Genomic DNA, 22,646 nt, shown 5'->3' with positions numbered 1-22,646 from the left:
AGTTTTTCGCCTCTACTCAGCAAGCTGGGGCCCGAGCCCCTCTGCCTGTCCCCACGTACTCTGGATCTCGATGACTTTCTCCAGTGTGGCCACTGCGTTGATGTTGGGCTTTTGCTGCAAGACTGCCTCGTCCAATGGCTGCAGCTGGCAGGCGAAAGAAGAACAAGCTTAGGGCTGGGAGTGGCTGTGAGGTGGCCATGGCTGCCCCTCTAACCACCCTAGTCAGCCCCACGACAGGGGCAAGCAGAGCCTTTTGAGAAACCTCTATTCAGAAGGCCTCTGGCTACCAGCTATCCTTGGGAACCAAAAAATAAAAAAGCCTCCCCCAAGGACCCTGGGTGCTGCCTGACCCAGGAAAGCATCCCTCCCCCACCCGACTGGCCCCTTGGCCCCTGGCCTACTGGCCCACCTCCCCCAGCCCCTCTGTGCACCCCTTACCTCCACGCTGAGCAGCGCAGAGACACAGGCCTCAGAGGCATCACAGATGGCGGTCAGGTCGTGGCCTCCCTCCAGGGCCAGCACCACCCGGCCCCCTGCCAGCGTCATCAGCTGCCTGGTCAAGTGGCCAAAACCTTCAGGGAAGGGTGAAGGGAGGAGGATGAAATGGTTAATGAAAGAAAATCAACTCAAGAAAAAGTAAGAAAGGAGAGAAAAAGAAACACAAGAGAAGAGACAACACAAAATAAGATGGTGGATTTAAACCTAAACAGATATCCATAATAAAACTCAATGTCATGGATTGAATGTTCCATTAAAGACAAAATGAAGAGGCTAAAAAGATCCAGTTGTACATCTCCTAAGGAGAAACCACCGCTGAAACATGCAGGGTCATCAGGCTCCACCCCTACAGCTGCACGAGGAGGTATACTCCCCCACCTGCTGTCCCCTCAAGGCCAGGGTTGGCAAAGGGAGAAGGGAGGATGCTGCCAGGATGATTCCAAGTCTTAGACCTGCCCCAGCGCTCCTCCCGGGGCTTCCCAAGTGGCGCTAGTGGTAAAGAACCCGCCCGCCAATGCAGGAGACCTGGGTTCGATCCCTGGGTCAGGAAGATCCCCTGGAGAAGGAAATGGCAAACCACTCCAGTATTCTTGCCTGGAGAATCCTATGGACAGAGGAGCCTAGTGGACTGCAGTCCACAGGGTCACCAAAGAGCTGGACACGACTAAAGTGACTTGGCATGCAAGCACGCACAGTGCTCCTCCCAGCTTCCCACTCATCCCCACCATCTTCACTGCTCCATAGCCTCCCTCAATCCCCCAGCAGGCTCACATCTGGCGGTGACAGAGTAGCCACCCAGCGGAGACAGGTGTCCCTCAACAGCATCAAAGCCAGCGGAGACCAGGACCACGTCAGGTGAGAACTCGTGGGCAATGGGCATCACCACTGTCCTGCAAAGGGAGGGCCCGAGCTGACCCTGGCAGGTGACTCGGCTAGGCCTGTGTCCCCACAGGGCCGACCCCCTCCACCCAGACCAAACTGTGTGCTTTCTGCCCCTCCCACGGCAGGGCCCGGGGGCTCCCACCCCTCCCTGGGCTCTTCTCAGTCCCCACCTGAAGGCCGTTAGGTATTCCACGTCTCCGATGGGGGGGTCCACACCTCCCGTCCATGCCACGTTCACATTGTACCCCACGCCCGGCCCTCCGCCAACCTGGCAGCACGGTGGGGGGTAGGGGGTTACTCGCACTGCCTGAGGAGCCCAGACGTTGCCCCGCCCTCACCCTGCCTCCAGCCCTTGCTCCACTGACCTCTGTTCTGCATGGAGGGGCAGTTGGCCGACGTGGTCCTCCCACTAGGAGCCCAGACTCCCCAGGTTACCAGCACCACCACGGGCCTCCACGGCTCCCTGCCAGGTCCCATTCTGCTACCTCCCCGCGGGCCCTGAGTTTGAGCCCAGGAGCTGTACCTCTTCAGGAGCCCCGGAGCCCGGAAAGAAGTTCCCGTTGTCATAGCGATGCAGGGAGATGTAGAGCACGGAGGGATCGTTGTAAAATGCTTGCTGGGTGCCATTGCCATGGTGAATGTCCTAGCAGGGAGGGGTGGAAGCGTCAGGAAAAAGGCCCAGGCTCTGACCCAAAGGTCAAAATTCGCCTTGCCCCCAACCCTCACCCTATGGTGAACTCTGGGGGTGCAGCCTGCCCCTAGATACAGGGCATCCATGTTCCATTCACAATGAAAAGCCCCCCACGCTTCTTTAACCCGGGTCCACGGGCGGGGACGTGGCACTGCACAGAGGAGACACAAAGCCAGGAGATGAATGGTGGTGGCTCTCCCTGCAAGCCCCCTCTACTCAGCGCAGAGGGGGACAGTACGGTTAGCCAGGAATTGAAACATTCTGAAGACGAATCCAGTATGATGAACTCTGAAGCCCAAGCTAGGCTTTAGAGAAAACAGATCCCTTCTTGCCAAGGCTTGCTCCTGGCTACTCCTCAGCTCACAGGGAGCGGTAGGGGCCTCTCCCTCTGCTGAGAGACACAGGGGTGGAGAAGCTAAGTGACCTTAGTTGGGTGAGTCCCCCAACGGCCCCGTGTCTCCATTTATCGAATAGACATCCTACTTCTCAGGAAGCAAGGTGTCCATGAAGCAGTACCATATGTCAGCCCCCAGTCAAGAGGGGTTCTAGCAATGGCAGGGGATATCTCTATCACTCAAGGCAAAAAAAACCTCCTCGGGGGTGGGGGGGCAGCAGCTAAAACCACTTTCGAGTCTCCCCCAGTGAAGAGGGAGCCCCAGGGGACTGGGAGGGCTGGGCTAGCACCCCAGAGTCAGCAGCCCAGCCCCATTCTGGCCCCTAAGGATGAAGGGACAGGATTGGGCTGGGGGCTTCCTGAAGGCTGACCCTGGCCCCGCCAGGCACTGCCTACCCAGTCCACGATGAGAACCTTGCCCACGTTCAACTTCTGCTGCAGGAGCTTGGTTGTGATAGCTACTGAGTTGAAGAAGCAGAATCCCCTGCGGGGTTGGGGAGAAGAGGGCAGGGCGTCAGCCTTATTGGATGTTGGCTCCGGGAGCCACAGATACACAGTGTCGGCTCTGCTGAGAGGGAGAGGGGGTGAGGGTGGGGGGTCCAGGGCAGGGCTGAGGTGGCACTCACATGGCTGTGGATTCCTCCGCGTGGTGTCCTGGGGGCCGGATGATGGCAAAGCCATTCTGGAGAGGTATGGACAGAGGGACAGAGAAGAGAGGCGGACAGGCGGGCAAGGAGGCCATGGACCGGGGTAGACACAGAAGAAGAGAAGCATAAGGCAGGAAAAGAACACATGTGAGAAACGTCAGTCACACAACCTTTAGGAGTGTGGCCAGCCAAGGGCCACATGGGCCAGGAACGACCTACGGCCTCAAGACCCACAAGAGCACCAGATGTTAGTGCCTCGTGGTTGTCTCTCTTTACCCCTCCTCCCCTAGCCCGCCTGGAGCTGTCACCTCCTCCTCACACCTGCACCTGAGAGGTGAGATAACAGTGGATGGTGCCCTACTGGTGGGAAAGCTGAGGCTGCCCCATCCCCTGCTGCTCAGGCAGCAGGACCAAGTCGTTCCCCCCCAACCCTCACCCCGGCCAGCCCACACACACTCACCTTGAGCTCCCCTGCGGCCACCTTGAATGCCAGCTCCACCAGGCAGCCCACCGCCATGCGCACGGCGCTGGAGGAGTGCATCTCGTTCCACACAGTGTCACTGTCCACCTGCAGGGGCAGCAGAGCGGGCTTCAGCGTGCCCCCTGCAGGGGGAGGGTGAGAAGGGGGTGCAGCCGTGGTGGGGGAAGGGAGGGGCTGGAGCCGGGAGCACTGCCCGCCCAACCCCACAGGCGGATGCCCTACTCACCCCAATGCCCCCGCAAGGCAGCATGGCGTACATCTTCTGGCTGATGGGGCCTGCAGGGAAGAGGGACAGAGCTACGCTAGAAGGCACCTCCACTGCCAGGGCCGCAGGTGGGCGTGTGCAGCGGGCAGGGAGCTCAGTCACAGAGAAAGAAGGGCAGACCCCAGCAGAGAACAGGCCACTGCCACCCACGCCAGGTGGGAGATAACTGTCCCCCGTCCTGAGGGGTGATCCTTCCCCAGGGGAAGGTGACGGGGAGAAAGGAGCCTGACAGGTGAGGCAGAAGGGCACAGCCCATCACCAGGCCTGACCGGTCTCCTCCGCCCTCCTGCACGCACCCCACCCACATGCTGTAGTCTGTGTGAATGGCGCCCTCTGGAGGCGTGTGATGTGGCACCCACACCCCTGGAGACCCACCTGCCTACCAGGTAATGATCTTCCTGACAGCCCCAGTCCCATCTGGGCAGCAGACCCGGCCTGGCCCACCACCCCTCCCTGCTGGCCGCTCAGCTCACCGAGCAGCTTCTTGCTGTCCAGCTTCTGCCGGTTGAGGGGGCTGGTACCGTAGAGCAGGGTGTGGTACTCGGAGTGCACCGTCTGGATCTCGTCCAGCGTGGCTTTACGACCCCGGATTCGCTGTCGGGAGAGAGGGGAGCAAGAGGTGGGGCTGGTCATTAGGCTGGCGCTGCGGGCCCAGCACCTCTCTCCGCCCCACAGTCTGGGCACATGAAGCCACCCTCTAGCCTCAGGAGATCCAAAGGTGGTTGCGGTCTTTTTTTTTTAATTGATCGGACATTGCTATTCTTTTTATTTTTGGCCATGCCGTGCAGCACACAGGGTCTTAGTTTCCCAAGCAGGGATGGATCCCGGGTCCCCTGCACTGAAAGCGCCGAATCCTAACCAATGGCCCTCCAGGGAAGTCCCAGGAGATACAAAGCTTTTTGAGAAAGTATGCCCTGGTCCCCCAGGGACCCCAGCCCAGGACCCTCCCCCATTCAGCTGGGGACCATGGGGGCACCAGGCCACAAAGGATGGAACTGGGAAGCACATGGGGGCCTGGCCCTGAAGTCAGGGGTTGTAAAGAGAATGAGGAAGAGACACAGACAGAGGCATCCCTGACAGGAGAAACACTAGGACTTTCGCTGGGTTTGAGGTGGAAGCTGGAAGGAGGGGGGACACCCTTACCTCACACTTGCTGAGCAGGCCTGTCTCCTGCAGCCGGGACCAGATGCTCTGGATCCGGCCAGCGTGCTCGGGGTGCACGTGTGTGTTCCCGCACATGCACTGGTGCTTCAGCATGAACGTGTCATAGACCACACCTGGGCCGGAGACACACCTGTCAGCCAGCACAGCTCCAGGCTCACAGCCCGCCCGCCACCCTCAGCGGAGCTCACCGAGCTCCCTGGCCCACCCTGGTCCCAGCCCTCCTCGGCGCCACTCCAGCTGCCTTCCCACACGCTTGCTCCTCTTCTCTTCCTGACATTCCTTTCCCCCATCACCGCCTGTCAGCAGTCCCCCTGCTCCTCAAGCCTCCACCAGGCTGCCTGACGCCGCCATCAGTTTTGACCTCACAGCACCTCCTCCTTCCCTTTGTCCCCCGTCAGAGCCTCTGTGTGCTGCCCCCTACCCCTACACCCTATTGGTGAGTGGGGACCATCCTCAAGTGGGGTCCCTCAAGGGGAACATCCGTGCCCCTACAGAGCCCAGCACTGGGCGGGTTCACGTGGAAGAGCCTTCTAGAATGGACTGAGGCCTCATTCTTAACTTCAAAGGGAGGAGAAAGAGCGAGAGGAGCACGGCCCCACTGAGACAGCGGGCTCCCTCCACCCAGGCCTCCAGGGCAGAGGCAGCGAGGAAGCAAAATCAGTGGTCCCTCGTGTGGGTGGGGGGCCCTGAGAAAGGTGCTGCTCCCAGAGTACATGGACATTCGCCCCCACCTGCCCAGTGAAGCATAGGCTGCCACCACAACCACAGGTGGCTGTGCACACAGGGAGACAGCCAAGGCCTGTTTTCCCTCCCTTCAGGGTGTTCTGAGGGTCCCTGGCTGTCCCTCCAGGGCAGAGGCTATATCTCATCCCTTCACAATGCCCAATACGGGATGCCATGCCATGCACAGCATGCCATCCCCCACAACACACACAATGGAAAGACAGCTCATGGGGGAAGGGCTCACCTGTGGTGAAGAGGTGCTTGGTGGGCTGGTCTGGGGGGCTCTTCATGCCCCCAGGGGCAGCAGGTGAGGACTGGGTGCGGCCCAGGGCCTGGTGGGGCACAGTGGCCAGGCTGAGGGGTGCCTGGTACACCTGCAGCGGCTGCAGCTGCTGGGTGTCCGCAAATGCCTGGGAAGGAGAGAGCGGGAGGGAGCCTGGGTGAGGCTGAGGCTGAGACGGAAGTGAGGACAGGTGCCCTGGGGCCTCCCGGGGGGCCTGAATCCAACCCTTCTCTTCCGGATCTCCTTCCTCCAGCTCTTCCCTCCAGGGACAGGAGACACTCCAGTCTTAGCCATCTCCATCTCCATCCCCGAGAAGATGGGGAGGGATGGGGGGGACGAGATGAGTCATGCTACCAGAGTAACATTGAGGTAAGCGGCTGGGAGGGATGGGGGCGTGGGAGGGGGTGGGATGAGTCAGGCCCCAAGGGCTCAGCTGTGTCCGCCATGAATGGAGTGTGCGCTTGCTCAGCGCCAGGGCAGACTGTAGTAACAGCGGGGGCGGGTGTGTACACACGCACGCACGCAGAGACCGACGCACAACCAGCCCTACGTAGGCAGAGACGCAGATATACACAGACCACGTGCATCCAAGTGTGCGTGTGCACACGCACACACACACACAGAAGCAGACAGGCGGGGGCAGTCATAGTCAGAGGGAGGGGCTGGCAGACGGGGCAGAGAGAGCTCTAAGACTGATACCAGCTCTCTCCCTTCCACAGCCCCTTGTCTCTTTCCTGCTCCCCTGGGCACAGCCTGGAAAATGCAGACTGCGGAGAGGGAAGGGCAAAGGCGGAAAGAGGAGGCGGGAGGACAGACGGGTGGTGATCAAGGGCCAGGGCACAGGAGGGCCACCTTTTTGTAACCAGCACTGGACTCCTCCAAGTCGGGCCCCTCTTCAGCACCGCTTTCGCGCTCCTCGTCCTTGACCTGGATGCAGTCCTCCTCCTCCTCCTCTTCTTCCTCCTCCTCCTCTTCCTCCTCCTCCAGGTCTTCCTGGGTGCTCTCACTCTCCGTGGAACCTTCTCGGGGTATGGTCAGGGCTCCCTCCCCCAGCAAGGCCTCCTGCTGCTCAGTCAGCTCCTCCTCTGTCTCCTCGGGGTGGGTGGTGGGCTGCCGTGGCAGCTCCCCCGTCTTGGTAAGGATCTGGGAGCAGAGCCAGGAGGCCCATCAGCTGGGAGGGGGGCACAGCCGTGCAGCCCGAGGCCTGGGAGAGTCTACTCCTGCCCTCCTCTCTCCCCAGCAGCCGCCCAGCCCATACAGAGCTTTGATGTGGACAGAAAAAGGCAAGGTGGGGACTTCCCTGCTTCTCCAGTGGTTAAGAATCCACCTGCCAATATGGGGGACCACAGGTTCGATCCCTGATCCTGGAACTAAAATCCCACATGTTTCAGAAGCAAACTAAATCCTCGCACCATAACTACGGAGCCTGCACTCTAGAGTCCATGCCCCACAACAAGAGAAACCACCGCAATGATAAGCCTGTGCACTGCAACTAGAGAAAGCCCGCAGCCAAAAATAAGTAAACAAAATGAGTTTTAAAAATAAATAAATATTCTCCTCCAAAAAAATACAATATATTCTCTAAAAAAAAAAAAAAAAAGGCAAGGTGACTCCTCTGATGCAGCAGGGAGTGGCCAAGGTGGTCAGAGGTGCCTCTGTCTCTGCCAGCCTGGCACCCTCTGTGTCCTGCCCCTAGCAGAGCCCCGGATGTCAGCTTCTCCCAGCTCACCTTGCCCAGCCAGCCCAGCACCCTTGTGTCCTGCCCCCGGCACAGCCCCGGATGTCGGCTTCTCCTGGCTCACCTTGCCCAGCCAGCCCAGCACTCTTGTGTCCTGCCCCCGGCACAGCCCCGGATGTCGGCTTCTCCTGGCTCACCTTGCCCAGCTGCAGCTGCTGCTGCTTCTGCTTCTCCAGGAACTGCTGGTGCTGCTGCTGCATGACCAGCTGTTGCAGGGCCTGGGGGCTCTGGGGCAGCGGCGAGGACTGGGTGCGGCTCAGGGGCCGGTGCCGCGGGAGCTTGCCCACTGTCCGCATGCTGGTGGCCACGCGCTCACCCGTCACCAGCGGGGACTGCCCGTGGAGTGGCACTGTGAGGTGGGGGAAGGGGAGCAAGCATCACCGGTAGGGCACCAGGCTCCCCACTCCCACTCCAGACTCTCCTCCTTCCAGATCAGCGCCACCTACCCACTGGGGTGGGGCGGGGTGGGGGGGAACCTAGGAGAGGCCTGGAGCACCTCTACCCCCAGACCTGAGCCCTATTCTTCCTCCTCCCCACAACTGAACAGTCTTGCTGCTCAGAGTCACCACCTCTAGCAAGCCTTCCTGGATTCACTGTTCCCTCCCTTTAATTCATTTAGTCAAACTTTTATGATAGGCCCAGGAACATTTTTACTAACGTATCAAGAGTTCCTGGGCTTCTGTGGTGGCTCAGATGGTAAAGAATCTGCCTGCAGTGCAGGGACCGAGGTTCGATCCCTAGGTTAGGAGAAGGGAATGGCAACCCACTCCAGTATTCTTGCCTGGGAGAATCCCATGGACAGAGGAGCCTGGCAGGCTACAGTCCATGGGGCCGCAGAGTCGGACACGACTGAGTGACTAACACACACACACTACATACTCCCTTTAATTCACTTACAACTACACAGTTTTGGGCCCTCCCTGTGCATTAACAATGACTAGTTCTCCCCAGCTGTAAGACCTCCCTGATCATGAACATGGATCCCACCTGGCTGAGAAGCCTAGGCACCAAGATCATGAGACTTTTAAGCAGACCCTCTTCTGATGCCGCCAGCTCCTTACAGGCTGTCTGTCCAAAGCTGTGCTGTCCAATCCCATAGCTGCCAGCCCCACATGACCACTGAGCACTTGCAACATGGCCTGTCTACACTGAGATATGCTCTAAGCATGAAATACCCACCAAATTTAAAAGACAGTATGAAAAACAAAATAAAATATTTCACTGCTAACTCTTTATATTCATTATATATTCCAATAATAGCATCCTAGATAGACTGAGTTAAGTATATGTTATTAATTTCACCAATTTATTTTTGCATTTTTTAACGTGGCTACTAAAACAAACACTTCAAAGTACATGTGCCGCTTGTATTACATTTCTACTGGATGGCACTGCCCTGGAATAGGAGCTCCATTACAATGGTAGAGGTTAGGTACAATGCCTGATTGGCTGCAGGGACTCAACAGCATCTGTAGAATGTGGAATAAATCAATGATGCCATTGAGGGGAGCTGTGACACAGCTGGTGAGTATCCCTGGCTACTTCTCCCGGACAAGTGGTCCTTCCAGCTGAGCCCTCAGGATGGGGTCCGACCACGCCCCCTCCCCGCACAGCTGCCTGCCCACTCACCAGCGATGAGGGTGCTCTGCTGCCGGGCTTGTTCCAGCAGCAGCACGTGCTGTAGCAGTGAGGCATGCCCGTGGGGGCTCGAGTCGCCCTCCAGTGCCACGCCCAACAGGCAGCCAGGGATGGAGGATGTGCTCATGAACTTGCCGGTCAGTGCACCACCCTGCCGCAGGGACTGGAGGGCCTGCCTCTCGGCCTCCTGCTGCGTCGACAGCTTCGGGGAGGCCTGGGGTGGGACGGGAGATGGCAATGAGGGAAGGGTTTATACTGCCCCCCAAGGTCTGCCAACGTTGGACCAGCATCCCTCACCTACCCTCTGCCCACCCCCACCTCCAGCTTTGGGGAAGACCTTCTGATCTCCCTCAGGACCTTGGGAGGACAAAAGCGCCAGCTGGGGGCATCCAGGACCAAAGGCCTCAACACCTGAGGGCACGTGCCCCGTACTCACGGTGAGGTGCGAGTTGGTGACAGTGACCGTGGCCTGCAGCCCTAGGGAGATGTTGGGCAGAGAGGGAGACGTGTAGAGGCTGAACTGGTTGGGGGAGGTGTCCGGAGGGAGGGCCCGGTGCTGGGGGAGCATCTGGGGAGTAGTTGGGAGAGACAGGCGTGAGAGCAGGCAAAGGACGGCCACCTGGGGCCGGGGCCAAGGCGGAGGGCTCCGAATGGCACCCACCTCCCACACCAAGCCCCACCTGGGGGGAACTGAGAGGTCAGAGCCGTGCAGAGGCCCACAGGACACATCCCACTTCGGGGCAACAGGTCCCTCCAGTCTGTCCATGCGGGGCAGAAAGGCCCCTCCTGGGCACTCTCAGCCAGACAGACCGCATGGGACAGGAAGCAGCTCTGGCCCACCCGCCCAGTCCCTGGTGGGCCTGTACCTCGGTGGGGATGTTGGGAACCGAGCCTGTAAAGCCATTCTCCGCGATGGTGCTGTGGGAGCTGTTGGGAGAGCTGGGGCCAGAGCCTGGTGCACTGTTACACACGGCGGACACTACGGGAGAGGCAGCTGTCACCTGGGCCTGCTCGGAGCAGCCCCCCAACTCCACGGCCCTCAGAACAGGGACAAGAAACGAGCCCTTACCCCCAGGTCCAGCACCTGTGATCTCAACAGCTCTCTTCTTAAAGGTGCTAATGACAGTCCCGTCCTTGCGACGCAAGAGGGGACTGCTTCTCCGCTCGGCCACCTTCTGCTTTAGCCTCGAACGTACTTTTAAGTTGGGTTCGGAGGCTGGGGAGAAGGCAGCCGGGGCTCAGACACATCCGCACAAGCGGACACACCTGCAGCCTGGCCCTTCCACATTCCCACCTCTGCCTAACCCCGCCCCCCCATAACCTGGGCGGCCAGGCTGTACTCACCTGTTTTGCGGAGGGGGAAGTCATCGCGGCTGTCGTAGGGCCCAAGCAAAGGCAATTTGTAGGAGGGAGGCGTCCCAGGGGGGCCGCTCTGGGGAGGGGAACTCTGGTCCAAAGAAGCATGGTGGGTTCCCCTGCGGGGTGGAGGGAAGGAATGGAGACATGTCTAGGGGATCACCGAGCCTTTGGAGTGGAGGGAGGGGATAGAGACAGGTCTAGGGGATCATCCAGCCAGCTGGACCCACCACCGAGCAATCTACGTTTATGAAACATCCACTGCCTATGGTGATACGAAATGGATCTTGGGGAGGGCAGCGAGGAGAGAAACCAGGAGTAGGGGGGTCCCATCTCCTAGGAGAGATTGCAGGGTCCCTACATGACTTCAGCCCAGGAGCCCCATGCCAGCCCGTAGCCACGCAGCCCTTGAGCTGGGCACCTCTGCAACCTATGCCTGTCAAGGAGCGTACCAGCATTTGGGATGCTGTGGGAGGGAATGGTTGAGGCCGCCTGGTGTGGGCTCCTTTGACTTCGACAAGAGGAATTCCTGGAGCCGTAGCTTCACCTCGGTGCTGGCGATGGCACCTGTGGGACAGGGCATGGCTGACCCAGGAGCTGGAGGCCAGGACCCCATGGCAACCCCCCACCTAGAGGCTCCCCAGCCTCACTCTCTTTGCTCTTCTCCTTGTTTCGAAGGATGAGCAGCTGCTGCTCGAGCCGCTGCTTCTCCAGCTCCTCCTGCCGCTGCTGCTCCCGCTGCCGCTGCTGCTCCAGCTCCTGCTGCCTCTTGGCTGCCAGCATCTCTTGCTGCTGCTGCAGGGGCAGTGGGGAGGCAGGGTGAGCTGAGTGCAGGGCGGGGCTCAGAGGTCTGGGTGCCCCGGTCCCCGCGCTCACCTTGAGGTGCTTCTGCAGCTGGACTTCATGCTGCCGGGTCAGGTGGTCATGCTGTTTCTGGAACTCAGCGAACAGGAGCTGCTTCTGCAGCTGCTGCTGCTGCTTGAGCGCCAGGAGCTCCTGCTGCAGTTGCTGCTCCCGCAGCGCGGGGTCCATGGGGCCTGCCAGAGCTCCCCGCAGCTCCACGGGGCTGGGGCTGCCTCCTTCCCCACCCCCCATGGAGTTGGGCATGGCTCCTGGCAGCACCGGCTTCACCTCTACTGCAGAGAGAAGAACCAGGAAGGGGTCAGCAGGCCATCCACACTGGACCCTGGCTGCCATGCCTGGGGCCCAGAAAGCTACCAGGCAGGATTACTAGACCCCCAAGAGAATGTGGGACAGGGTTGGGGGGAGTCAAATCCCTCTGCTCCATGAGTATAGCCTTCTGCCTTCATTAAATGAGACTGAAGCCATGAACTTCACTACAAAAATGTGCATAAGCAAAGCAGGGTACCTGGAAGATCGTGAGTATTTAACAAAGACAACCACTGGACATTTTATGTGAATTATTTGGTGTGTGCTAAGTCACTTCAGTCGTGTCTGACTCTGCGACCCCATGGACTGTAGAGACTGCCAGGCTCCTCTGCCCATGGGATTCTCCAGGCAAGAATACTAGAGTGGGTTGCCATGTCCTCCTCCAAGGGATCTTCCTGAATTACATTCGTGATAAGGAAACTGAGATTTTAGAGAGGTTTAAGTAACATGACCAAAGACAGCCCAGGTGATCAATGAACCAAGATGTGAATCCAAATCCTATGCTTTTAACCACCATCCTTCCTGTGCTTCCTCCCCCACCTCTCAACACCACACCGTCCCTGCCAAGAAGCCTATAGTACAGGAGAAACCAAGGCATCGACATTGGGTTCTAGAACTGATGGGGCTGGCAGCCAGGGACCTCAGTAAGCCTAGGAAAGGTCTGTGGACACCCCCAAGGACAATGGACAGTCTATCCATTCTCCTGTTCCCTGCCTCACACTCAGCTAGGGTAGATGGGGTGGGAGGGTGAGGCTATGGGAAGAGCGGGTGGGGTGGGAGCAGGAGGCTGCAAGGGAAGGGGGTGCAGGGCGGCACCAAACCAGGGACTGGAGGGGGCTGGGATTCAGACTCGCTTCCTTTGCTGGATTATCTCCTTTCAACAGTTTTATTGTAATTATCCTGAAAATGCCGCTATATATAGAGTGAGCCAAACAGCAGCTGTGCCTGGGGGGAGGGGGGAGGAGAGAGAGAATGGGCAGGCAGGCGCAGGGAGGAGGTGGGAGGAGGAGACAGGAAAGGAAAGGGAATCAGACAGGAAGAAGGGTAATGGCAGGGGTGTGGGGGGCTGGAGCCTAGGCAGAGATCTCAGAACTCCAGTCCCAGGGAGAACCTGCTGGGAAGAGAAAAGGAGCGGAGAGACCTGCTGGGCCCCCAGAACTTGGGTCCAAGCCCCCACGTGGACAATGGGCCAAGGGGCCCCAGGGAATGGCAACAGATTCCAGTGGACTTATGGGAAAAGATGGGTCTCGACCTCTTGATCCCTGTACACTGTCCTCTGGCCACTCAATGTCATCACTCCCCACCACTGCCCTGTGGTTGCCAGGGCAACTGGGCAAACACCACGCCAGCAGGGAGCCCCAAGCCCAGCCCACACCCCACAAAGCCTCCTGACGCCTGCAGGAAAGGGAAGGCAGGCTACCCACTGCCTGGGAAGGAGGAAGCGAGAGATGCAGAGCCAAGCCGTCTTGTTCTTTTCCATTTCTTTCTCCAAAGACAGCCCTCACTTTCCCCACTCCGGTCCAGGGAGGTCACAGGGAGCTGGGAAGACTTTCCAGTGGCAAGAAGGCCCACGCCAACCCAGACCTGGAGACAGAAAGACCCTACCATCCTGATGGCAGCCAGAGTCCCCTGCCCTCGCAAACAGGCCCAGGCCTCTACCACCATCCCTTATCAGGAGTGGAGAGGGAGCTGGAAGGGGGGTGAAGGGCTGAGCTAATAAGAAAGTCTCCCACACTCTCTGCGGTCTATGAGCCTGGCTCTCTCCAGGGAGCCTGAATGAATGAGTGTCATCAAGGAAGGGGCAAGGCCTGCTGAAGGCCAAGGTCATGCTATCCTCAAGGCTGAACGTGGCCCCCGGGACCCACTGGAGGTGGGAGAGGGAAGGTAGCATGAGCAAAGGATCTCCCTCGCTCCCCACCAGCACTTCTTCCCCCAGCACAGCCGGGCACATTCCTCTGTGGTTTGCCCGCCAGCCACACTGACGACTCTGCGGCCACAAGGCCAGAGCCACATCTGCAGGAGTGGCCAGATGTGGCCAGGAGGGTGGGGTTACACACACACACACACACACACACACACACACGCTCACTCACTTTCCCTCCCAACCCATGTCCTGCCCCAGCACCAGGAGGAAAAACCCTGGGAAACTACAGAGACCCTTTCTGGAGGTGGCTGGTCCTGTCTGGGGTACAAAAGCAGGGTGGCAGCAAGGAGCCAGCAGCCAGCCTTGGGTGTCCCCAGCCGTGGAAATACCCAGCAGGGCCCCAGGCTGGCTGGAGAGTTATCTGTTCCTCGGCAAGGCTGGCTTGGCCTGTGGCACTCTGATCGCTCGGCCAAGAGGTGGACAGGCTTCAACCTGCTGCTCCCGGCAGCGCCAGGGCTGCTGGAGCCGGATGCCAGCCCGCCCGTCCAGGGAAGGGCAAGGGTCCAAGCGCTCCTGGCTCCCAGCAGATAACCCTGCTTGGGCTGGAACTGCCGCCAGCAGTGCTGGCTTCCCCTGCCGGAGCCCTGCAGAGAAGGCACGGGCTCGGACGAGGGGACTCTCCCACCGGGGCCCCTGTGCAGCCGCCACTACCACAGCAGCAGTGGAGACGCTGGGCCCTGCGCTGCCGTTGCGGCCGCGGCCCCATTGGTATGCAGGTGGTGGGGCGGCCAGTGGGCTCCACCGCACAGTCTTGTTCCCACACTAGCAGGAAGCACAGGCGACTGGGGAATATTCATCTGCAGGCCCTCTGGGCCCAAACAGGAAGCGGCACCCCCTGGGTCTGCCAGGTAGTAAGCCAGCTCCATCCAAGATGGATGGTGCCAAGACTGGACAGCTAGAGTCAGGGAGGTCGGCAGTGGGGTAGGGGGGACACAGAGCCCCCCTAGATGTAGTTTTCTGGGCACAAAAGCTAAAGCCTGCCACCCCTCGAGGATCTGCGCCCTCGGCCAGTTTGGCATGAGCAGAGCAGGTGGCAGTGGCGGCCATGAGAACCGAGCACCTGGAAGGGGAAACGGGTGTGTCACGACAGGAAGAAGCTCTCAACCGCCTCCTGGTGGACGGAGAAGGACGGGAGGACTTCTGGAAAGGGAAGAAAGGAGATGCAAGGACGCTGGTCCCCAAGAGGGAAGGCTGGGGACCCTGGCTAGCCAAGGCCAGGGAAGGGATCACGTGGGAGAGCACGGCTCCCTATCCCATGCCTCCGCCTGACAGGGTTACAGAAGTCGAAAGGAAGCCAGCAACTGGCTCAGGGACCTCCTGCAAAGGGAGACAGAAGGAACCAGGTCTGCCCTGCTCCAGGAGCTCTGACCTTGCCTCCTGGGAGCCACGGCCATAGGAACAAGCAGTAACAGCATCCTGTCCCCCAGCTTTCGGCAGGACTAACCAACACTGTCTCCCTGGAGCAGCCCCAGCTCAGGCAGCTAGGTGGGCAGCCGTCAGAGAGTGGCCCCGCACACATCAGGCTCTGGCTTAAAGGGAACCACTCTGCCCTGCTCATGGGGACAACTGAGCAGCACCAGTGACACTTTACTGACACTTCCTTCCCATCTCGCTGGGCTTCCGGTCTCTCCATGAACCCCATCAGCCCAGTGGGGGCTCCCACAGCAGATTCTTTGGGCAGTATAACCAAGGATAGCCTGGCTCCTGGCATGCCAGAGGGTGGGGGGGGTGGCGGGGGGGCAGCGGGGGGGGTGGGGAGATGACGCAGGTGCTGACAGGGTAACCTCTGGGATGACTGCCAGCACAGGCTTAGACTAAAAGGAGAATGCCCAGGCAAAGGGACACTGCTCCCAAGCAGACAAGGGATTCTAGGACACGAGCAGGTTTCAGCAGCACCTTTGGGAAACGGGTTCAAAATAAAAAACAGATGGAGCCGCCCAAGGGCAAGGTCAAGCCTGCCTCCTGCTCTAAACAGACCACAGGCTATGCCCTAACTCCCAGCCTTCTCTTGGAGAAGTCACCAACTCCAGTGTGCCTGTGACCCAAACTCTGCTGCTGCTGCTGCTGCTAAGTCGCTTCAGTCTCTAGCAGCAGGGAAATGGTACCTGGAGTTCCCCCTGGAGAAAAGTCCTGGGGCACACCGCAGTGTGTGGACCCACCCAGCAGACCTAAGAAGCAGAACACTTGACTCTAAAAAGACCCTGCTCCTGGAAGCCCCCAGCCACAGAAGGCTAGGGGAAGGAGGGGAGCCAGGGCACAAAGAACGTGAGGGAAGATCGCATTAAGCAGTGTGGAATGTCTACACACCCCCAACAATAAGAGAGGAGGGACTTCCCTGGTGGTCCGGAGGTTAAGACTCAGTCCTTCCGCAGGGGGGATGGGTCCCTGGTCGGGGGACCTAAAATACCACAGGCTGTGTGCCGTGGCCATACAAATAAATTAAATCCCCAAAAAAGAGGGGCGAGGAAGAAAAGGAATTCTGTTTCAGCCAGCTTGTAACATGGATGAGGAGACCAAGCCTCTGAGGCGGCTCTTCAGGAGATCCCTCCAAGGAAGCAGCAGGGCCTCAAAGCCAGGTGTCCTGACTCCCGGCTCAAGCGGGTTCACGAACCCCAATGCCGGCCATCCCGGGCCCTGGAGAACTGACCCCTCTGGAGAGTAACGGGCTGGCAGCCCACCCTAGAGGACAGTGGCTTCCACCAGCACCCAGGCCCCCAGGAGCTCCCTCAGCAGGCCGGGGAGTCAGCAATTTCCTTAAACGTCCAGTGACCTCGTTCTGCCCCTCTGGAGAATGGAGAAAGGCTCTCACCCCTTTCCTGGTCTGGAGGGATTTTGGAAGAAGGCAGGGAACAGCATTTCATACTCCTCCCCGTGACGCCGATGACCCCTCCCCAACGAGGACGGTTTCCCATGATCTATTTCTGTGCTCTTACGTGACTAGTGAGGCCAATTTAGGTTCGACAGGTTCTACCACAATGCAGACAGTATTTCCACATGTGCGAGCTGGGGATGACTCTCACCTAGCAATTTTCCCAACTCCTCCTGCAACGCAAGCCAACACACATCACGTAATGGTGAAGAGCGAGGGTTCTGGGGTAAGAGACGCCAGGGTTCAAACTGGGTACTTTCTGGGTCAAGACACTGAGCCCCCTCCCTGCACTCCAGGTGGGCATCTGTGAAATGGGAGGAAGCACCCACCTCCCAGAGCTGCCGGGGCTCCAGAGAGATAAGACATGCAGTGGAGCTTGGCACAGAGCCTGGGAAAATCTCAGGAGGTACTGGTGGAGGCTATTAATGGCTCCTGACATTTTTGGTGTGTCCTGGACCACTTGGGCAGTCTAGCAGAGCCTATGGACCACTTCTCAGAATGTTTCTAAAGCGCATGAAATAAAATACGTGGGATTCCGTGGGGACAAGTTCATAGATGGCCTGAATTCTAAGGAAATCAGGCTCAGACCTCTGCCAGGATGAAGCCTTAGCTTTCTCATGTCAGACTGTCCCAAGGTCACTCTGTGGTCCTGTCCCAATCAAACCCCTTCCGGTGGGCCCCGCACAACACAAGCTGGTGTGGCTAGAAACTGGATCCCAGAGCTGGAGGAGGCACCCCTTGGGAGGAGCCCTCTCCCAACGGCAGCATGTCTCTCCCGCCTCCCTTGCCTCGCTACCTCCAAGAAGGACCACACTGTCCTCTGAGGCTCACCCCCCAGCAGTGGGGCCTCTCCGTCCCTTCAAAGCAGTTCTTAACTGAGATGAACACAAGTTTTGGTCCATGCTCTTGGGGAACCAGCTTCCAGCAGGGGGAAAGCCTATAAAGGCATCTAACTTTTCTGTATCTGCTCCAGACAACACTCCTCTCCCCAGTACCATTCTACATCCTCCTGAGGCCAGGACTTAGGGGACCCTAAGCCCCTTCTAGTCAGAAGCAACATGAAACCTAGAGGGGTGGGATTTGGTAGGAGGTGGGAGGGAGGTTCAGAAGGAAAGAATATATGTATATCTATGGCTGATTCATGTTGACATATGGAAAAAAACAACACAACATTGTAAAGTAATTATCCTCCAATTAAAAATAAATAATTTTTTAAAAAAGCAACATGAAACTGATTTCAAAGACTCTTAGAATGTCACTGAAGGAAGGGCCAGCAGGATCTGTGACTCAACTCCCCCAGTTGACAGAAGAGTAAAGTAAACCCAGAGATAGAAGAAATTCATCCAAGGTCACCGGGAAAGGAGGAGGCAGGGCTTAATTCTGGGTCTTTTGGTTCTCTCTTGTTGCTGTTGTTCAGTCGCTGAGTCGTGTCTGACTCTTCTGTGACCCCCTAGACTATAGCCACCAGGCTCCTCTGTCCATGTGATTTCCCAGTTAAGAATACTAGAGCGAGTTGCCATTTCCTTCTCCAAGGGATCTTCCTGACCCAGGGATCAAATCCACTTCTCCTGCATTGGCAGGCGGATTCTTTACCACTGAGCCATCAGGGAAGCCCGGCTCTCTCTTACCTTCCACCAAAAACCAAGAGAAATCTAGAAAGTTGTTCCTAAATTTAATGAGAGATGGAGCAGAGAGCTAGACTCTGTATGCGGGGTTGAGGGATCTAGACGGGGCACCTGGCTGGCCCCCAGAATACCAGAGCCAGGTGTGCAGGGGAAAAGGGGACCAAGTGAAAAGAATCCCAGAAACCTTGAGGTAGACTGTGCCTCTCAAGGGCAGCAAAGTCTTAATCATAAGGGATAAAGAGCCCTGGGTGTTGTTATTGCTTAGTCGCTCAGTCGTGGCTGACTCTTTGCAACCCCATGGACTGCAGCATGTTAGGCTTTCATGTCCTTCACTATCTCCCGGAGTTTGCTCAAACTCATGTCCATTGAGTCCATGATGCCATCCAACCATCTCATCCTCTGTCACCCTCTTCTCCTCCTGCCCTCCATCTTTCCCAGCATCAGGGACTTTTCCAATGAGTTGGCTCTTTGCATCAGGTGGCCTAAGTATTGGAGCTTCAGCATCAGTCCTTCCAATGAATATTCAGGGTTGACTTCCTCTAGGATTGACTAGAGCCCTGGTGGAAGGCACAAATCATCTCTCACTAGCAAGGACGGAAGGAGTCACTGGTCTTGGGCTGCTCTCTGGAGGAGAAGTAGATTCACTTCTCTCAGCCCAGCCATTTTCAGGAACCACTCAGGCACTACGCCAGAGGCAATTAAAAGGCACACTAAAGACACTCAAGAGTCTGCAGCTGTTGCTGGGACTGCCTGCTCCACACCTGGGGAGGACAGCAGGGGCCCCAGGGCAGGAGCCCTGTCTCTCCTCCGCAAGCACAGCCCAGCCCTGAGCATCCAGCAGGGCGCCCTGTGCCCCTGGCCACTTGCCATAATCCCCAACCCCGCTGACGTTTAGACACCTGCTCCCCAGGGTCTCAAGATGCCCTCCGTCTCCAGATTGCCAGGCTGCTGGGGGCTGGATTTGACTCTGACCGGGGCAAAGGCCTCCATCCTTCTGTTGTAAGCCCTTCTCCCAAGAGTCCCAAAGCTCACCGAGGCCTTCTAGGGAGACAGGCAACACCCACTGGCAGGCTGCTAGGCCCCACGACCCCTGTCCACAGGACCCCTGTCCACAAAACCTTTACGCCAAGCATGGTCTGAGCCTACCTACTCACATCGGAATCATCGGAGATGTGTTAAAAATGCTGGTTCCTGGGCCACCCTGTGGAATCTGAAACTTAGGACTGGGGGGAGTGGTACGGTTTGGAAATCTGCATATTAACATATCCGCTTGGTAATTCTGTGGCAACTGGAAGTTTGAGAACTACTTTCGCACAGTGTCCCCCGGCTGGCGACACTCATTTCTGCTGCCAACCTGACAGCTGTTACAGCTGTGTGCGTGGACACAGTTAATTTGATTTCCTGTCTGGCAGCTGTGCAGCAGGGAAGGGACAGCTGAGGGTCTCAAAAACAAGAGGAGGGGATGAGGTAGGAGGGGATGGGAGCAGGGGAGGTTGTCTGAATCGGACAGGGTGTTCAACTTTGTTCCTGAGCCTGCTCTCTCCCTTGGGTCGAAATCCTTATGCGGAGGGAAATAGCTGATCCAGTGGCCCCCAGTATTTAGAGAAAAGAGTCTCCTCTCAGAACCCTCAGGAGTCCTCAAGGCCAGACTGGTCTCTCTTGTCGAGAAGCACGAACTTTGCAAGCACAAAGACGGGCACACCACGTCCGGTGGTTCAGGTTGTGACTGTACAAGGGCACCCAACAAAAGGGCCAAGTTGCGGGCTGAAATCCAGCCCATGCTCCAAGCGCACTAAGCCATCCACTCTGGTATGAGTATACAGCCACCTGGAAGAAATGCTAATGCTATGCTAAGTCGCTTCAGTCGTGTCCGACTCTGTGCGACCCCATAGACGGCAGCTCACCAGGCTCCGCCGTCCCTAGGATTCTCCAGGCAAGAACACTGGAGTGGGTTGCCATTTCCTTCTCCAGTGCATGAAAGGAAAAAGTGAAAGTGAAGTCACTCAGTCGTGTCCGACTCTGTGCGACCCCATGGACTGTAGCCCACCAGGCTCCTCCGTCCATGGGATTTTCCAGGCAAGAGTACTGGAGTGGGGTGCTGGAAGAAAGGCTGCCTTTAAAAAATTTGCACAGGGAAGCTCTTGCGTAGGTTAGCAGTAGCCTTACACAAAAACCTGGGTCCAAAGCCCAAAGTCATTTACTCTGCGACCTTCGGCAAGTTCCATAACCTCTCAGATCTTTCTCAACTGTAAAACATAACTATTAATACCTTTCCAAAGGAAACAGGTAAGGAAAGCGCCAATACCCATTATTTAATACATTATAATATTAATTTCCTTCCCACCTAGTTTCGCCCTTTCGATCTTCCCACACCCCGACACCTACACACTCACCTACCTAGCCAAGCTTGGAATGGTATGAAGAATGTGAACAAGAATGTCCAGGGGAGAGGACTAAACAGGGGGTGGTCCAGTGGCTAAGCATCCGAGCTCCCAATGCAGGGGGCCTGGGTTCCATGCAGACCCCACATGCTGCAACTAAGAGTTCACATGCCCTAAGACCTGGTACAGTCAAATAGATAAATAAATTCTTTTTTAAAAAAAGAATGTCCAGGGGAAACCCCAATAACAAACACAAACCCCACAGCACTCCCAACATCCACAGCATCCCTTGCCGGCATAAGCGGAATTCACACCCTCCCTCACTAGGGAAAGAGAACTCCTCCTCCATGCCTGCTTTTAACATCCTGCACGTTGCCCAAGCAGCAGCTCTGGCCAATCCAGGCCAGAGGGAAATCCAAGGCCCAACAGAAGGGAGGCAGGGGAACCCCCAGCACCGCGTCCCTGGGAATCTCACAACCAGAGTTCAATCTCCTGGGCTTCCTGAGCTGAGACCAAGCCTGGATAAGAAGGGTGCCCATTGTGGGCTGGGGGGGAGCTAGGCAGAGACCCCATCCATCGGGGAAGCCCTGACGGTACTAACAGAAGCTGTGGTTTGTCCTCCTCCTCCAACAGGAACAGTGGAGAGCACCCCGCATCCTTCGTGGGCTCGCCTGCCAAGACTCTGGCTCACCCACTGGGGCAACTTACCATATCTGTCTATTCACCTAGAGGGCCAAGCCTGAGAATAGAGCCCAGGGTTCCTGCTGTCAACCAACCCTGGATGCCAGCCCCCTCAAGCAACATTCATTCATCCATGTGCCAGGCACCGTGCTAAGAGTGCACAAGACAGTCCAGAGAGCCAAGGATACCCCTCAAATAGGGTTTCAAAGACCTGCTGCTAGAGTGGGCAAAGAGCTCAGGGCAGACACCCACCCTGGAAAGCCCGCTTTCCTCAAACCCTAGGGCTGGGGAGGCCTGGCGACACACACTGCCCACGAAGTGCTCCTGGACACCTGCTTTTTTAGCCACAGGCTTTTGCATCCTATCTGGAGACTGATCAAGAGATGGAGAGAGGGGGCGGGGTGGGGAGGGAGGAGGGGATAGTGGGGGGGGGGGAACACCAGGCTGCCTGGGCCCTCATGGCCATGTTTATCCGGGGTGGATTCTTTTTTAACCCAAAGGTTAAAGCGTTTCTATTTGAAACATCTATTTACATTCCAGAGTCCAAAAAAAAAACAAGGCAGCCGAGATCCAGGCCTATATCTGTCCCCAGCCGCGTCACAGACACAGCATCAGAGCTGCAGAGGGGGAACATTCTTAGCCCTCTCCCCGAGCCGCTGAGGTGACTCACACCTCCCTCCTGCCAGCATGGACCACGCCACCGCTCAGAAGGCTAGGCAGTGTGCGTGTGTTGGTTTCGGGGCGGGGGGGGTGCCCACAGGGATCTAGAGAGCCAGACTGGCTGCGGGGTCTGGGGGGGGGTCTATGCAGAGATGGGGAGCCTTTAGGAAAGGGATGGGGGCAGCAGGGATCCAGCCTGCAAGGATTCTGGGGTCCAACTTGAAAGAAGAGAGGACATGCTGAGGAGGAAACTTCAGGCCAACAGCCAACTGCTTCTGGAAGGCAAGGAACAGTGGGGACAGGGCAGGATGGGTGGACTGATATGGCATCTGCCAAATGTGGTAGAGCCGCCTCCCAAGCAGAGATGCTCTGCACAGTCAGCCCTTTGCTCTCCAAGAGACCACCTTGACTCCCAGGAGCTTCAAGGTAGAAGTCAGCAGATAGGGTCTTTAGCTAGAGCTGTGGACTCAACTGGACCAGGGCTAGACTGGCCCCCTGTGTTTAACCCCCTCCCAGGGGACTATGCACAGACTCTGCACCGCTGGCCCTAGGGTTCCAGTCCCATCCCAGAGGCCT

General features: G+C 57.7%; 1 protein-coding gene across 33 annotated transcripts in view; it reads right to left on the bottom strand.

Annotated features, from left to right (window-relative positions):
• The window catches only part of HDAC5 (histone deacetylase 5), a 36,939-nt gene that overhangs the window by 456 nt on the left and 13,837 nt on the right, over nt 1-22,646 (bottom strand). For 6 of the 33 annotated variants that reach the window (XM_081577285.1, XM_081577289.1, XM_081577284.1 and 3 more), the window contains 22 exons: nt 11,637-11,896; nt 11,411-11,555; nt 11,213-11,327; nt 10,749-10,879; nt 10,474-10,620; nt 10,271-10,383; nt 9,841-9,972; nt 9,396-9,618; nt 7,904-8,115; nt 6,881-7,171; nt 5,990-6,155; nt 5,002-5,135; nt 4,332-4,452; nt 3,820-3,869; nt 3,573-3,680; nt 3,092-3,147; nt 2,862-2,949; nt 1,904-2,023; nt 1,551-1,648; nt 1,270-1,388; nt 439-572; nt 60-144 (listed from right to left, as the gene is read on the bottom strand). In XM_081577285.1, coding sequence (XP_081433411.1) covers nt 60-144; nt 439-572; nt 1,270-1,388; nt 1,551-1,648; nt 1,904-2,023; nt 2,862-2,949; nt 3,092-3,147; nt 3,573-3,680; nt 3,820-3,869; nt 4,332-4,452; nt 5,002-5,135; nt 5,990-6,155; nt 6,881-7,171; nt 7,904-8,115; nt 9,396-9,618; nt 9,841-9,972; nt 10,271-10,383; nt 10,474-10,620; nt 10,749-10,879; nt 11,213-11,327; nt 11,411-11,555; nt 11,637-11,896 — 3,048 coding nt within the window. Of the gene's footprint in view, nt 1-59; nt 145-438; nt 573-1,269; nt 1,389-1,550; nt 1,649-1,745; nt 2,024-2,861; nt 2,950-3,091; nt 3,148-3,572; nt 3,702-3,819; nt 3,870-4,302; nt 4,453-5,001; nt 5,136-5,989; nt 6,156-6,880; nt 7,172-7,903; nt 8,116-9,395; nt 9,619-9,840; nt 9,973-10,270; nt 10,384-10,473; nt 10,621-10,748; nt 10,880-11,212; nt 11,328-11,389; nt 11,897-22,646 lie in introns of all 33 variants that reach the window. The other 27 variants (XM_081577296.1, XM_081577300.1, XM_081577295.1 and 24 more) reach the window with 10 other exon arrangements.

This window comes from Giraffa tippelskirchi, chromosome 3 (genome assembly GCF_054371585.1).
Source record: "Giraffa tippelskirchi isolate mGirTip1 chromosome 3, T2T-mGirTip1v1.2.pri, whole genome shotgun sequence".
Lineage (NCBI taxonomy): Eukaryota > Metazoa > Chordata > Mammalia > Artiodactyla > Giraffidae > Giraffa > Giraffa tippelskirchi.
The sequence above is the reverse complement of the archived record's forward strand: the minus strand, read 5'-3'. Positions and strand labels throughout refer to the sequence as shown.